This window comes from Macaca thibetana, chromosome 12, assembly GCF_024542745.1.
Source record: "Macaca thibetana thibetana isolate TM-01 chromosome 12, ASM2454274v1, whole genome shotgun sequence".
In the NCBI taxonomy this organism is placed as follows: domain Eukaryota; kingdom Metazoa; phylum Chordata; class Mammalia; order Primates; family Cercopithecidae; genus Macaca; species Macaca thibetana.
Genome location: NC_065589.1, coordinates 117,329,120 through 117,345,290, shown reverse-complemented (window position 1 = coordinate 117,345,290; position 16,171 = coordinate 117,329,120). Strand labels below are relative to the sequence as shown.

Below are 16,171 nucleotides of genomic sequence, written 5' to 3'. Positions count from 1 at the left end.
GAATCCTTAAAGACATAAAGTGCTAAGACTAGATTTACTGAGAGGAAAAAAAAAAATTCATAAAACCACAGCCCAAACTATGTAGGAAAGTGACTGCTCTATGTGGAGGTAAAAACAGAAACGAAATTTTCAGGTACGAGTTCAGTTACCATAGATAAAAGAATTGAGAGGGGCCTGCAAATTACTGTCAGGATAATCAGGTAGGGAGCAGCTGTGGTATTTAACTCCTAACAGTCCCACAATCCCACTCCAACTGGATTCAACTATAGGAAATGAAAGTGCGAAGCCTGTCTAAAACAGCAATTGTGGACAGTAGGTCCAAAAATTTAGAATTAAGGGTAATCCTCAGAAGGGATGAATAGAGAACCCCAAACTGAAAGAGGCAAACTATAGGCACACTGTAACTGGCTTTGTATTCCTTCCCACCTTAACCATCACGTAAGGCAGGCTAGAGTAAAGAGTAATAGCATTCGCAACCAAGTGAACCAGAAATCACAAATACAAAAGAGGGTACAGAACCAAAAAATCACCAAGTGTTTGTGGAAAGCTAATACCATTAGAGAGATATATACCAAACCCAATAAACAGAGAAGCCAATTAAGATACAATCGTAGTAGAAAAACAAGTTTAAGGAACAACATATTCAGAAATATGTAGGAACTCAAGTTTTAAATTATAGATATCTAGACTGAAGTGGTAGTTCCCAAGGCATTCCTAGAGGTGGGAAAGATAAATGAGAGAACAAGTATTATAGCCTTCATGGACACAAATGTTATTAACTCCAATGTCTAGAAAAATACACTTTGATCATCTTAATTTAAAATACCTTATTTTGCTTTTCTTCATATCACTTACTAATACTGTACTATAAATTTAATAAATAAATTATTCACTAGAACTTTTTATTGGATTCTTAGGCATAGAAAAAAGTACCTTGTAGGCATAGAAAAAAGTACCTTGTACTCTTTTGTGGCATGAATGGTTCCCTATTATCGTCTGTATGAAAATATCTTAGCTGTTCAGCTTGGGATCCAAGGCCTTTATACAACCATTCCCATTTAATCTCTCCTCCCTAACTGGTAAAAATCTTCTACTCTAGCTAGGTCATTTTTATGACGTGTTTTGTGTGCCCACAACTCCGTGTTAAACCTGTTCTCGTATCTCTGTTCGTATCTTCCTGCCAAATCAAGCCAAACCAAACCAAAGTCTAGATTACATCCATCTTCTCAGTAAACACTTTATTAGCCCACATCTACATATTTCTCTCATATTTATCTGTTTCTTAAACCACATATCTGAAAGATCTAATTATTGTAGAGATAAGGGCTGATATTGTTCATAACAGTGTCTTTCCAACTACGTGTGGAAAAGGACCAGTTATGTTTTGTGTTTTTGTTGTTGAAGTTTCCAATCTGTCAGCTAATGATGCTTTTGCAAATCACACTAACATGCTTTATGTCAGACTGCTATAAAAGTAGCTAAATCTTACACTTAATTTCTGTATGTGTCTCTTCATGGTCCAACTACAGTTTACAGACTGGCAACAGTTTTTGGATCATACTTGGAACATCAATGAACAATTATATCATTTCACACTCCTCCAAAGAGCCTACTTCTCAAATACGTTATTTGATTTCTGATGGTAATTTTATGCTTACACTTAGCCAGTCATATTACTAGAGAATGTTTGATATATAATCAGATTATAAAGATTTGTGATGAGCATTAACTATGTAGTTACCTTTGGAACTAAGATTAAATGATAATTAAAGGGGAGAATTTATAATATGCAGTGGCTATATGATTTGAAAATGTAAATTCAGAGCAACAATGAAAAAAGAAAAAGATTTTTCTTTTTCTACATTTTTAAATTTAAAATAAAATTTAAATTTATAATACAAATAAAATAAATTTAAAATACAAATTTTAAAAGTTAAAAATTTTCATTGTTCTAGTAATAACTGATATGGTAATTATAAGTACTATTTTTAATTACAGGATAGCATGAAGCAAATAAATAATTATAGGATATGTGAATTGTAGAATTCCTTGAGCTCTAAGTACCAAAACATTCTGTGTATCTCAATATAGATATAGAAACTAGTATAAATTCCCAACTCTGTTCACTTAAAAACCCTAGAAACAATCACCAACCCAGTAGGAATAAGCATCCTTAGCACCCACACTGAGATTTTTGAAATATCATTTTCCATTAAAAGGGCTTCTTGGAGAAATGGCTCATTTCATGTCTGTGGCAAAACATCTTAAAAATACTAGATAGCATAAAAGCTATCAAAGACTAGACCAAGATCACGTCAAAAGGACTTAGGAGGCTGGGTGCAGTGGCTCATGCCTGTAATCCCAGCACTTTGGGAGGCTGAAGCAGGCAGATCACTTGAAGTCAGGAGTTTGAGACCAGCCTGGCCAACATGGTGAAACCCCGTCTCTATCAAAAACAAACAAACAAAAACAAAAATTAGCTGGGTGTGGTCGTGTGCACCTTTAGTCTAGCTACTTAAGAGGCTGAGGTGGGAGAATCTCTTGAACCCAGGAGGCAGAGGTTGCAGTGAGCCGACATTGCCCCACTATACTTCAGCCTGGGTAACAGAGTAAGACCCTGTTTCAAAAACAAAAAAAAAAGACTTACGAGCCAAAAGAAGACCACCTCCACTGGTGACCAAAGATGGGCTAATCTGAGCTTCAATAAGGAGAATAATTATACTGTATTAAATCTTATCAGTAATATCTAATCTACCGCTTCATATTCATTATCTTGAAAACCAGGTAAATAAAGGAAAGAATCAAACATTCTTTTTCATGCATTTTCTATATGAACTATACCACTGGGTAACTGAACAGTAAAAGAAAGAAAAGGACCCCTTACAAAATCATTCCAGCAAATAAAAAACAAAAATATATTAGGATATCTCCATTTTGCAGCTTCCAATAAATTAATGGACCTAGGCATCCAGCACAAATGGCTGCTAGCACAGAATAAGAGCAAAACCCAGGCATTATGCACCGCCTGAAAAAAGAACATAAGAGATTAATCTTGAATCTGAACATGCTGCTAGATCAAGCTGCCAATCTGCAGGAGATAGAGAGGAGAGCAAATCATGTTGAATTACATTATGAATATGTGATCAAGTAAAATCCAGACTGTAAGAAACTACAGGTAAAATAATCCAGTGCTTTACAGGTAAATTCTAAGCAAAACAGAAGCAGCAACAACCTGTAGATTAAAGAGAGAGATCTTAGTTACCGTGAGTCAAATAAAATACACCAAACAGCAAGATCAAGCTACAGTTTCTAGCAAGGCACACTTGGGTAATAAAAATTATTTAAAAAAAAAATACTATGTAGGAAGGAGCTCTTATTGGGAAAAGGTTTCCGGAGTAGCTGGCAACATTCTACTACTTGAACTGGTGTTCATTCTACTACTTGAACTGATGTTTGCCTTACAGTAATTCAGTAAGATATACATACCTATCTGTGTTTTATTTTACAACCGTATGTTTAAAAAGAGCAGGAAAAAATGATATTTAAACTGAATATGAACAGATGTTCTAACATTTTCTGAACATACCCTAATTGTTCATTTCACTTTCTCTTGTGATGTGCCATCCCCTCCTTTATTTCTTGAGACAGAGTCTCGCTCTTGTTGCCCAGTCTGCAGTGCAGTGGTGTGATCTCGGCTCACTGTAACCTCCGCTCCCAGGTTCAAGCAATTCTCCTGCCTCAGCCTCCTGAGTAGCTGGGATTACAGGTGCCCACCATCACCCCCGGCTAATTTTTGTACTTTTAGAGATGGGGTTTTGCCATGTTGGCCAGGCTGGTCTCAAACTCCTGACCTCAGGTGATCCACCCACCTCCGCCTCCCAACATCCCCTCCTTTTTTTGGAGACTACTATACTATACACAAACTAATTACCTAGGGTACTTAAATATTCTGACCTCTCTATTATCACATGTTAACAGTACAATAACCCAAGCCCACTCAATGTTATGACGTACATAAGAACAACATTAATTTTAAGTAGTGGACACAGCTGTTAATTTTCTTAATTACTTTTAATTATAAAACAATTTCAAAACAATATATAACAATTTCAAATATCAAATAAGAAGTCAAAGACTCCCCCTGTCACCTTCCCTGCTTCCCTCTCTCATTCCCAGAGATAACCACTATTAACACTTTGGTGTATATTTTCCTATATCTTTACACAACTTTTTCTAACACATCTATAAATATTTTAAAGAATGGAGTTTCGGTAATGGAAGTGAGCAAAGATTATATTCATATTAATATTTGCCCCCCCAAAAGATTTGTACAAATTTATATTTCAACAATGTATTAGAGTGTCCACTTTACCATACTCAAGACAAAAAATGGATATTTTTAATCCTTTGAACTTTTGCTAATCCGATAAAATTGGTATCTCCTGGTTTTCATTATTAGCAACAAGTACGTAATATTGGTCACCTATATTTCTCCTGTGAAATGTTTATTATATCTGTATGCCATATGTTTCTACTTACAAGTTTAAAAAAATTATTCCTTTGGGGAACTCTTTATAAAAAATGAATATTAAAAAATTTTCTGTAACATATGTTGAAATTATTTTCTTTTATCCTGTAGCAGTATGTTCTTTTCCAATATATCATTTGCTTAAAATTTTCATGCCTATTTTTAATGTAGTTAGGCATAAAGGCTTATACATTCATTAATGATGAAAAAAATGTTTGTATGCTTTACATAGGCCTAATGGAGTATGAGAATGCAAACAAATTATTCAGTGAAAATGAAAACAATTAGTGACCTATTTATGCTTTCACAAAGATGCTTGATATAGAAAGACAGTTGACTAAAAATAAAATGATGCTATGTCACAATGAGTGAAAGCACACAGCAGAATTATGGAAAACCACTATGTGATTTGAGTACAGTAGAGTGATATGGATAAAGTCATATGTATAGCTCCAATCTCAGAAAAGAGTTCCTTTCTCTGTGCCAAGAGATTACATTTGTAAATTATTTGATCATTTTAATGGATCTGTCAAAAAGTCTTCAAATACATTCAGGTTAAAAACGAGGTTTTGGAAAGAAGTTATAAATTGGCTCTTAATACAGAAATAGCGATTATATGTCCCTGTTACTTTACTTTTCCGTGTCTCATTTTCCTCATCTGTAAAGTGGAGATAATAATACTCCTGTCTCACAAGGCTGTTGTAAGGATTAAATGGGATTAATATACATAAAGCCCTAAGAAGTATGGCTGGGACGTAGTAAATGCTATATAGGTGTTTCCTGTTATTATCATCTGTGTCCTGCAGAGCAAAAGCCCTCAAAATTACTGTTCTCAGTTTTGGGTATTCTCTCATCACTCTTTGGCCATCACTGCACCTCCAAAACTGCTCCTGAAAAGTCACCAGTGACCTCCACTTTTCTAATCCAGTTCTCTGTCCTCATTTTATTTGACCTAACAGCATCATCCAACAAAGCTGACTGCTCCTGATTTACTTGGCTTCAGAGACACATATTTGTGTCTTTGATAGAAAGAAAGGCTCTCCTTTCTGAATGGCTGCTCCTTCTTGGTCTCCTTTCCTGGTTCTTCTTCATCTCTTCAAATTCTAAACATTGAAGTGTTCCAACTTTGAGGACCTATTCTCTTCAATACCTACTAAATTTACTCCCTCAGCGCTCTCATCTCATGATTTTAACTATTAACTATAAGCTAACAATTCCCAAATGTATTATTTCTAGTCCAGATTTTCCTCTCATCTCAGGACTTTAACTATTAACTATAAGCTAACAATTCCCAAATGTATTATTTCTAGTCCAGACTTTTCCTCTCACCTCCAGGTCCATAAATTGAAATGCCTAGCCCTCTTTCATGAGGATTTACATCTCTTCAAATTTAATATATCCCAAGATAAATTCTTGACTTACACTCCTACTAAATCTGCTTCTCCCAGGTCTTTCCCAACTTAGTAAAAGTTCAGGCCAAAAGCTTTGAAATAATTACCAAATCCTTTTTTTCTCACACCCATAGCCAGTACACATCAGTAAAAGCTGTCACTTCCATATTCAAAATATATTCAAAATCTGATTACTGTCCACCACCCCAATACTATAAGAACCATTACCTTTCCCCTGGATCACTAACAGTCTCTTCCCTTAGTATCTTATAGTATACTCTCAAAACAAAAGTCATTGTTATATTTTAAAAACGTAAATCACAACAAGTCTTTTATTGCTTCAAAACTCTCTAATGGTTTTGATTATAATTAAAAGCCAAAGTCCTTAAAATGTTTTATAAAGATGTGGTGGCTCATGTCTGCAGTCCCAGCACTTTGGGAGGCCAAGGCAGGTAGGATTGCTTGAGCTGAGAAGGTTGAGACCAGCCTGAGCAACAGAGCAAGACTCCATCTCCACTTAAAAAAAAAAAAAAAATTCAGCCAGCATGGTGACACGTGCCTGTGGTCCCAGCTACGTGGAAGGCTGAGGTGGGTGGGTCACTTGAGCCCGAGACCAAGGCTGCAGTGAGCTGAGATGGCACCAATGCACTCCAACCTGAATGACAGAGCAAGACTCTGCCAAGAAAGAAAGAAAGAAAGAAGAAAGAGAGAGAGAGAGAGAGAGAGAGAGAGAAAGAGGCTTATAAGTTCTTGTCTGCTTAGATCTCGTCTCCTAATACTCTCCTCTCCTTGCTCGCACTACACAAGCCATACTAAACTCTTAGCTATTATTGGAACTGCTATATATACTATTTCACTGCTCTTTCCTCTGCTTAGAATAATCTCCTCCCAGATGTTTACATGGCTCTTTCAGATCTGTTTACCTTCTCAGTGAGACCTTCCCTGATACCTCATTTGTTTAATTCCCCTTTCTCAGCTTAACTTTTCTTCATAGCGTCTAGCAATTTCTGACATATTACCTACTTAATTTTTTAAAAGAACTGAAGTACTATATAGTAAAATGCACAATTCTTAAATGTACAACTCAAAATTTTACACACATACATACATATTCTTATTTACACTCCAACATAACCATCACAAACTAATATATAGAACATTTTGAAAAACCCAGAAAGCTCCCTCATGAGTCTCCCAGTTAATAAATATTCCTCCAGAATTGACTGCTATTCTGACTTCTATCAATAAAGATTGGTATTTTGCCAGTTACTGAACCTCAATGGAATCAAATAGTACATACTCTGATATACCCATAATTGTTCATTTAGAGTTTTGTTTCTTGCCCCCCAGAATGCAAGCTTTGGGAGGGTTGAATTTTATCTACTTTACTCACTGCTATATCTGCGATGTCTATAAATGAGACCATATTACTGCATGCAGCCAGAATCGAAGTCTATGGACCCTACTCAACCCAAACCATAGATAAATTTTCAGGAAAAAGTCCTCCCCTACAAAAGCAAATTCAAATATAAGAAGCAGCAACTATTGCATCAGATGCACAGATACAATGTAAGCACACAGGAAACATGAAATAGCAAGAAAATATGGCATCTCCAAAGGAATACAATAATTCTCCAGCAATAGATCTTAATCAAAAAGAAAATTTCAAAATCCCAGCATGAAATAAAGAATTCAAATTATTAACTTTAAAGCTCAGTGAGACACAAGAGAATTCTGAAAAACAATACAAATAAGTCACGAAAGCTATTCACGGTATGAATGAGAAATTTACCAAAGAGATACTTTTTTAAAGAACCTAATAAAAATTCTGAAGCTGGTTCATGCTTGTAATCCCAGCTCTTTGGGAGGCCAAGGTGGGTGGATCACCTGAGGTCAGGAGTTCGAGACCAGCCTGTCCAACGTGGTGAAACCCCCTCTCTACTAAAAATGCAAAAATTAGCCAGGCATGGTGGCATGTGCCAGTAATCCCAGCTACTCGGGAGGCTGAGGCACGAGAATCGCTTGAATCTGGGAGGTGGAGGTAGCAGTGAGCTGAGATCACACCACTGCACTCCAAGCTGGGCAACAGAGCAAGACTCTGTCTCAAAAAAAAAAAAAAAAAAAAAAAAAAAAAAAAAAAAAAAAAAATCTGAAACTGGAGAATTCACTTAAAAGAATTCAAACTACATTTGAAAACTTCAACAACAGACTACATCAGTCCGAAGAATGAATCTTGGAACTTAAAGACAGGTCTTTCGGAATAATCCAGTCAAACAAAAATAAAGAAAAGAGATGAAAAAAGAATGAGCAAAACCTTCCTGAAATTTGAGGCAAGATAAGGTGACCAAATTTACATATTATTTGTATCTCCAAGGGCAAAGAAACAAAGAAAGGTTTAGACATTCAGATACAGGAAGCTCAATGATCTCCAAGCAGATATAACGTAAAGAGGTGTTCTCCATGGCACCATTATAATCAGACTGTCTAAAGTCAAACTTCAGGAGCAAATCTTAAAAGTAGCAAAAGTGTCTCATCACCTACAAAGAAAACCCCACCAGTCTAACAGTGAATTTCTCAGCAGAAACTTTACAGGCCAGAAGACAATGGAATGATATATTGAAAGTGCTGAAAGAAAAAACCTGCCACTCAAGAATATGATATCTATCAAAATTATCACTTATAAATGAAAGGGAAATGAAATCATTCACAGACAAATAAATCCTGTGGGAATTCTATACCACTAGATCGGTTCTACAAGATATGCTCAAGGGAGTCCTAAACTTGGAAGTGAAATGATGATATTTACCATCATGAAAACACACAAAAGTATAAAACTTAATGGGTAAAGAAATATAAAGGAGGAAGAGAAAGGACTCAAACAGTATCACTACAGAAACCCATCAAAACAACAAACTATAAGAGAAAAAGAAAGAAACACAGAATACATAGAATAATCAGAAAACAATTAACCATATGAAAAGAACAAAACCTCATATACCAACAACTTTGAATGTAAATAGATCAAATTCTCCTCTTAAAAGATACAAAATGGCTGAATAGATTAAAATACATAATATAACTATATGTTGCTTAAAAGAAACTCAGTTTTTCATTAAAAACGTATATAGACTGAAAATAGAGGGATGGAAAAAAATACTCCACACAAACGAAAACCAAAAGTTAGGAGTACCCAAACTTATATCAGATAAAACAGATTTTAATTATTTCAAGAACAGTTAAAAAAAAAAAAAGACGAAGGTCATTATATAATGATAAAGAGATCAACCCAGTAAGAGGACATAACTATTCCAAATATTTATGCACCAAACATTGGAGTACCCAGATTCATAAAACAAATATTACTAGATCTAAAGAGAGATATAGACTGTAATACAATAATAGTGGGGGACTAACACCTCACTCTCAGCATGAGACAGATCTAGAAAGAAAATAAAGAAACATTGGACTTAAACTGAACATTAGATCAAATGGACCAAACAGACACTTAGAGAACATTCTACTGAACAATGCAGAATATGCATTATTTTCATAAGCACATGGAACATCTTCCAAGACAGGCCATACGTTTGGTCACAAAACAAGTCTCAACAAATCAGTTAAACAATATGCTTCTAAATGACCATTGGGTCAATTAAGAAATTAAGATGGAAATAAAAAAATTCTTTGAAATAAATGAAAATGGAAATACAACATACCAAAACCTGTGGGATACAACAAAGGCCCTGAGAAGAGGGAAGTTTACAGCAATAAATACCCACACAAAAAAAGGAGAAAGACTACAAGTTAACAGTCTAACAATGCATCTCAAAAACCTGGAATAGCAAGAACAAAACAAACCTAAAATTAGTAGAACAGAAATAACAAAGATCAGAGCAGAAATAAATGAAACAGTGACCATAAAAATTATGAAGGATAAATGAAACAAAAAGTTGGTTCTTCAAAATGACAAACAAAATTAATAAACTGCTAGACTAACCAAGAAGACAGAATATCCAAATAAGTAAAATCAGAAATGAAAAGGAGACATTGCAACTGATACTACAGAAATAGAAAAGATCATCAGAGACTATTATGAACAACTACAAGCTGGGAAACCCAGAGGAAATGAATTCATGAAAACATATAAACTACCAAGACTGAATCAAGAAGAAATAGAAAACCTGAAGAGACCAATAATGTGTAGTGAGATTGAAATCAGTAAAGAAGGTCTCCCAACACAGAAACGCCCAGGAACAAATGGATTCAAAGTTGAATTTTACCAAACATACAAAGAAGTAATAACAGTCCTGAAACAATTCCAAAAAAAAATTGAAGAGGAGGGAATTCTCCTAACTCATTCTATAAGGTCAGCATTAGTATCATACCAAAACCAGGCAAGGATGCAAAAACTAGAAAAAAGAAAACTACAGGCCAATATCCCTGATGAACAAAGACACCAACATCTTCAACAAAGTACTAGCAAACCAAATCCAACAGCATGTTAGAAAGATAATACACCACAGATACAATACATTATATCACGAATGTAAGGATGATTCAACACACACAAATCAGTAAACATGATATATCACAAGAAGATAATGAAGAATAAAAACCATATGACCATCTCAAAAGACATTGTAAAAGCATTTGAAAAACTTCAACATCTCAACAAACGCACAGAAGGAACATACCTCAAAATAATAAAAGCCATATACGACAAACCCAAAATCAACATTATACTGAATTTCAACAGAAAAGTTGAAATTGTTCCCCCTAAGAACTAGAAAAAGAGAAGGATGCCCACTTTCACACTCTTACTCAACATACTACTGGAAGTCCTAGCCAGAGCACTCAGGCAAGAGAAAGAAGGAAAAGGTATTCAAATTGGGAAAGAGGAAGTCAAATGACCTCTTTTTGCTGATGATATGATCTTGTATCTAAAAAAACCTAAAGACTCCACCAAAAATGCTTAGATTTCATAAATAAATTCAGTAAAAATCAACACATAAAAACCAGCAGCACTTCTATATATCAATAATGATCTAGTTGAGAAAGAAATCAAGAAGGCAATCCCATTTACAATAGCTACAAAAAATACCTAGGAATAAATTTAACCAAGAAGGTGAATGATCTCTACAAGGAAAACTACAAAACACTGATGAAAAATTTAAGATGACACAAACAAAAAAATCCCATGCCCTTGGATCTGAAGAACTAATATTGTTAAAATGACCATATTGCCAGAGCACTCTACAGATCCAGTGCAATCCCCATCAAAATACCAACATCATTCTTCATAGAATTTGGAAAAAAAATCCTAAAATTCATATAGAACCAAAAAAAGAGCCCAAATAACCAAAGCAATCCAGAGCAAAAAGAACAAAGCATCAAATTACCTGATGTCAAAATGTATTACAAGGCTACAGTAACCGAAACTGCATGGTACTGATGTAAAAACATACACACAGACCAATAGGACAGACTAGAGAACCCAGAAACAAAGCCAAATATTTACAGCTAACTGATCTTCAACAAAGTCAACAAGAACTTACAAAGCCAAATATTTACAGCCAATTGATCTTCAACAAAGTCAACAAGAACTTACACTGGGGAAAGGACATCCTCTTCAATAAATGGTTCTGAGAAAATCGGATAGCCACATACAGAATAAGGAAACTGGACAGCTAGCTCTTACCACATGCAAAAATCAACTCAAGACAATTAAAGACATACATTTAACACCCAAAACTATAATATTACTACAAGAAAGGACAGGATCTTGCTGTCACCCAGGCTGGAGTGAAGTGGCATGATCATAGCTTACAGAAGGCTTAGACTCCTGGGCTCAGCTGATCCTCCTGCCTCAACTCCTGAGTAGCTGCAACTACAGGCATGCACCACCATGACCAGCTTATTTTTTAAATGTGTAGAGCTGAGATCTCATTATGTTTCCCAGGCTGGTCTTGAACACCTGGGCTCACGCAATCCTCCTGCCTTGCTGTCCCAAGGTGTTGGGATTATAGGCGCGATACATTATGCCCAGCCCCTTTTTATTTTTAACCATAGTTTAATTCACATATTTAAAGTTCCATCTGTTTTAAACTTTATTATTTAAAAAAAAAAACTAGTGACACAAACACTGACCAGTACATTACATTTTTAAGAATCATGTTCAAAAGATATAGGCTCTAAATAAGGAAGGAAAGTAAAGGGGCATATTTTAAAGAAAGCAGAAAGTTGAACTTAAAATAAAAGTTGAAGGAAAAAAAAAAAAGCTGAAAGTTTCTAAGAGACACATTTTAAATGGAGTCAGACAAAAAGATTTCCAAGTAAAACTCAGAATTACAAGATAAAATCATTTGAGTAAAGCAACTCATCTGGTCTTTTAAAGGAAAGCTTGACATAAGCTTTGTGAAACATAAGAAATGATGTTCCTCTCCCAGAATATGGTCAGGAAAGGTCCTAAAGGATAAAACCATTACATGAAGTAGAACTTTGAGTACTTAAACAACTATCTGTGTACCTGTGAGTGTCTGCGTATTAAAATGATTGAAAATAATTATCTAAGAAAAATATTGGCTCTGAATTCCCTTTCAGGCTGATATTCTTTTTAAGCTCAACTATTCATTCCCAAGAGAAGATAAACACTATCCACAACTCAACTGATGATTATAATTCCACTTTTCACTGAGTATAGAATAGCTGTACTCCAAGTACTTTTGATAAAGAACTCAAGAAAAACATGAGGAAACACACAAATACAGGATAAACACTCACAAATATGCTTATGCCAGGAGGTTACCAGTTTTTCAAAGGCAGCAGGCCTCAGTGATGTGAGAATATTTTTAATGATCATTATTATAAAAGTATACAAAAGCCACTTTTCCTATAGCTTAAGAATTATATTTTAGGCCGGGCGCGGTGGCTCAAGCCTGTAATCCCAGCACTTTGGGAGGCCGAGACGGGCGGATCATGAGGTCAGGAGATCGAGACCATCCTGGCTAACCCGGTGAAACCCCGTCTCTACTAAAAATACAAGAAAATTAGCCGGGCGAGGTGGCGGGCGCCTGTAGTCCCAGCTACTCGGGAGGCTGAGGCAGGAGAATGGCGTGAACCCGGGGGAGCGGAGCTTGCAGTGAGCTGAGATCGCGCCACTGCACTCCAGCCTGGGGCACAGAGCAAGACTCCGCGTCAAAAAAAAAAAAAAAAAAAAGAATTATATTTTAAAATAAATATTCTAAAGGTACTATATCTTATGGTCTGTAAAAATTATCTTTACATATAAAACACTACCTTGAAGAATAATAACATGAAGAATCCATATTAACCATCCTTTGCATTCAGGAATTGAATCTTAAGTTATTGTGAAAATACTTAAATTCAGAGGAAATTTTCAGTGCAGCTATGTCAGCAGCAATCATAACTTATTCCACTTGTTATCTAATCTTAAAAAATGTTATACTGAGTAATGGAGCCTAACTCAACAACATTGAAGTAAGTTTTCTTCACTTACCCTTGCATAGTGGAATTCAACGCCATAGAGTTCTAAGGTACGTGCTGTGTTTAGGTAATTAAATTCTGCTTCTGCAGGAGATAAGCCTCTATAAAGACATCAAGTTAAAAATTGGATCAATCAATCAAATACAGCTAAATTAGAAAAAGGCTATTTATCTGAAAAAACTGAGCAGTCTTAAATCTACAAAACGCCATGCAGGACTACTCCTCTAACTTACCTGGAGGGCACATTTTCAGTAACCCAAATTATTATTTTCCAGAATACTTTCTTATTTTCTAGAAATACAAGAATACACCAAGTTTTTAAAGCTCCTTGCTATTCATATGGGTGACTGTAACAAAGCCCCTCACTTTTAGATATAACTTAAAAGCAGTATTTCTCAAAATTTGGTTCATACACAATATCTGCATTTAAATCACACAGGGTATCTCTGAAACTTGCAGATTCTAAGCCAACCTCCAGGGCAGTGCTTCTCAGAGTGTGGTGCACAATCAGAGGTTGATTCACAGTATGGAACCTGAGTGTTGGAGGCTTGTATAGCAATCTGGCAGGGTAATATCTGTTAAATCTAACAGTAAAAAACAAAACAAAAACACAAACAAACGAGGACTTGTATTTTTTACATCTTTGCTTTCTCCACTTTACTTTTCTAGTAATTAATTTTTATTATATTTTACAAAACATAAATAATACAATAATGACAGCTGGAGGGAAGAAATCATCTTTCATCACAGATGGTTTAAGAAGACTATTCTGTAGAGTCTGATTTTGAAAGGATGAGGTCAAAACTGTTTATATTTAAAAACAATCCCAAGTGATTCTTATAAACACAAGTTGAAGAACCACTGCTCTACATGTAAGGCCTTTAAAAATAGATTTACTCCTATTTCACATATAGTTTTAACAACCTTAGTTATCTGTTATTATCAGACTACAGCAGAGCAAAAGCAGCAAATTACAAAAACAAAGATACAAACTTTCTATTCACTAATGTTACTAGGAAAGGGAGCCAACAGCCTGCTAATGCACAAAACAAGCAGCACACTTCAAATTTCTATAAAATTAAATATATACTCCCTCCAGTTAAAGTGGATAATTCTATTTTTCTTCATTTAAAGATCTGATGAATCATGTACTTAAATCAAACAGAAATATATAATCAACAGAAATATATAATCAATAAGCTTCTCCTTAAGAGTCTTTTTATTATTGGTAAATTTAAAAAATCTGGCTTATCTTCAAACTCTTGATTCTGATATGCTATATGTATAACTTTCACTATGAATGGAATTTACTTAGACTAAAAATAGCCCCCTCACCACATTAGGCAGTCTACGCTTACGCCAGGAAGTTACCAGTTTTTCAAACTCTTACTCTTAGTCTATTTTAGATCAGGAATCAGCAAACCTTTTATTGCAAAGGGCTAGATAGTAGATATTGTAGGCTTTTAGGACATACGGTCTCTGTGGCAACTATTTAGCTTGGCCATTGTGCGAAAACAGCCAGACAACATATAAATGAATGAGGGTATCTGTGTTCCAGTAAGTGTTTATTCATGAACACTGAATTTTATGAAATTTCACATGCCACAAAATGCTATTCTTTTGACTTTCTGCAACCATTTAAAATCTATATAACAATCTTAGCCAGTGGACCATATAAAAATAGGCAATGGGGGCCAGGTGCGGTGGCTCATGCCTGTAATCCCAGCACTTTGAGAGGCCGAGGCAGGCGGATCATGAGGTCAGGAGATCGAGACCATCCTGGCTAATATGGTGAAACCCCGTCTCTACTAAAAATACAAACAATTAGCTGGGCGTGGGAGCGGGCGCCTGTAGTCCCAGCTACTTGGGAGGCTGAGGCAGGAGAATGGCATTAACCCGGGAGGCGGAGATTGCAGTGAGCTGAGATCGTGCCACTGCACTCCAGCCTGGGCGACAGAGTGAGACTCTATCTCAAAAAAAAAAAAAAAAAAAAAAAAAAAAAAGGCAATGGGCCATGGTTTGTTATGCTGTCTTAGATACATGAGTTATTAGCAAAAGAAAGTTTTCTGAATAATAATAACAGCTAACATTTCTTCAGTGTGTACAATGTGCTCTGTATGGTTATGAGAACCTCATGTATATCAACTCATTTAAGACCTACAATAACTCCAGAGATAGATAGATACTTTTATTATCCCTAGTTTACATAAGGAAACAGAGAAGAGGCATAAAGCAGTTTGGCCAAGGTTATAAGATAGTAACCAATCTTACAGAATTTCAAACCAGGCAGTCTGGCTCTCTAGTTCAGACTCTTACCAATATGCAACACTGCCTTAGTTTCTCCCTGAGTATTCAGAATCGTATATTGAAGCACAACTGAATTCTGAACTAATAAACAATATTACTTTCTATTCAAGGCAACAAATCTCTTTTGAAAAAATAATATAGAAAATTATACTCACACAAAAGAATCAAAGTTGAATGAATATTGTTAATGAATGAATATTGATAAGGTTAAGTATCCCTTATCTGAAATGCTTGGGATCATAAGTGTTTCAGATTTCAGATTTTTTCAAGTTTTGAAATATTTACATACACATAATGCAATATCTTGGGATAGAAACCAAGTCTAAACATGAAATTTATGTTTCATATATACTTTATACACATAGCCTGAAGGTAATATTGTATCATATTTAAAATAATTCTGTGTATGAAACAAAGTTTTGACCACATTTTTACTGAAACC

General features: G+C 35.3%; 1 protein-coding gene across 9 annotated transcripts in view; it reads right to left on the bottom strand.

Moving 5' to 3' along the window:
- Positions 1 to 16,171, bottom strand: part of PTPN4 (protein tyrosine phosphatase non-receptor type 4) — a 232,478-nt gene that overhangs the window by 84,322 nt on the left and 131,985 nt on the right. For all 9 annotated transcript variants that reach the window (XM_050752693.1, XM_050752700.1, XM_050752699.1 and 6 more), the window contains one exon: positions 13,436 to 13,523. In XM_050752693.1, the coding sequence (XP_050608650.1) occupies positions 13,436 to 13,523 (88 nt within the window). The remainder of the gene's footprint in view (positions 1 to 13,435; positions 13,524 to 16,171) is intronic.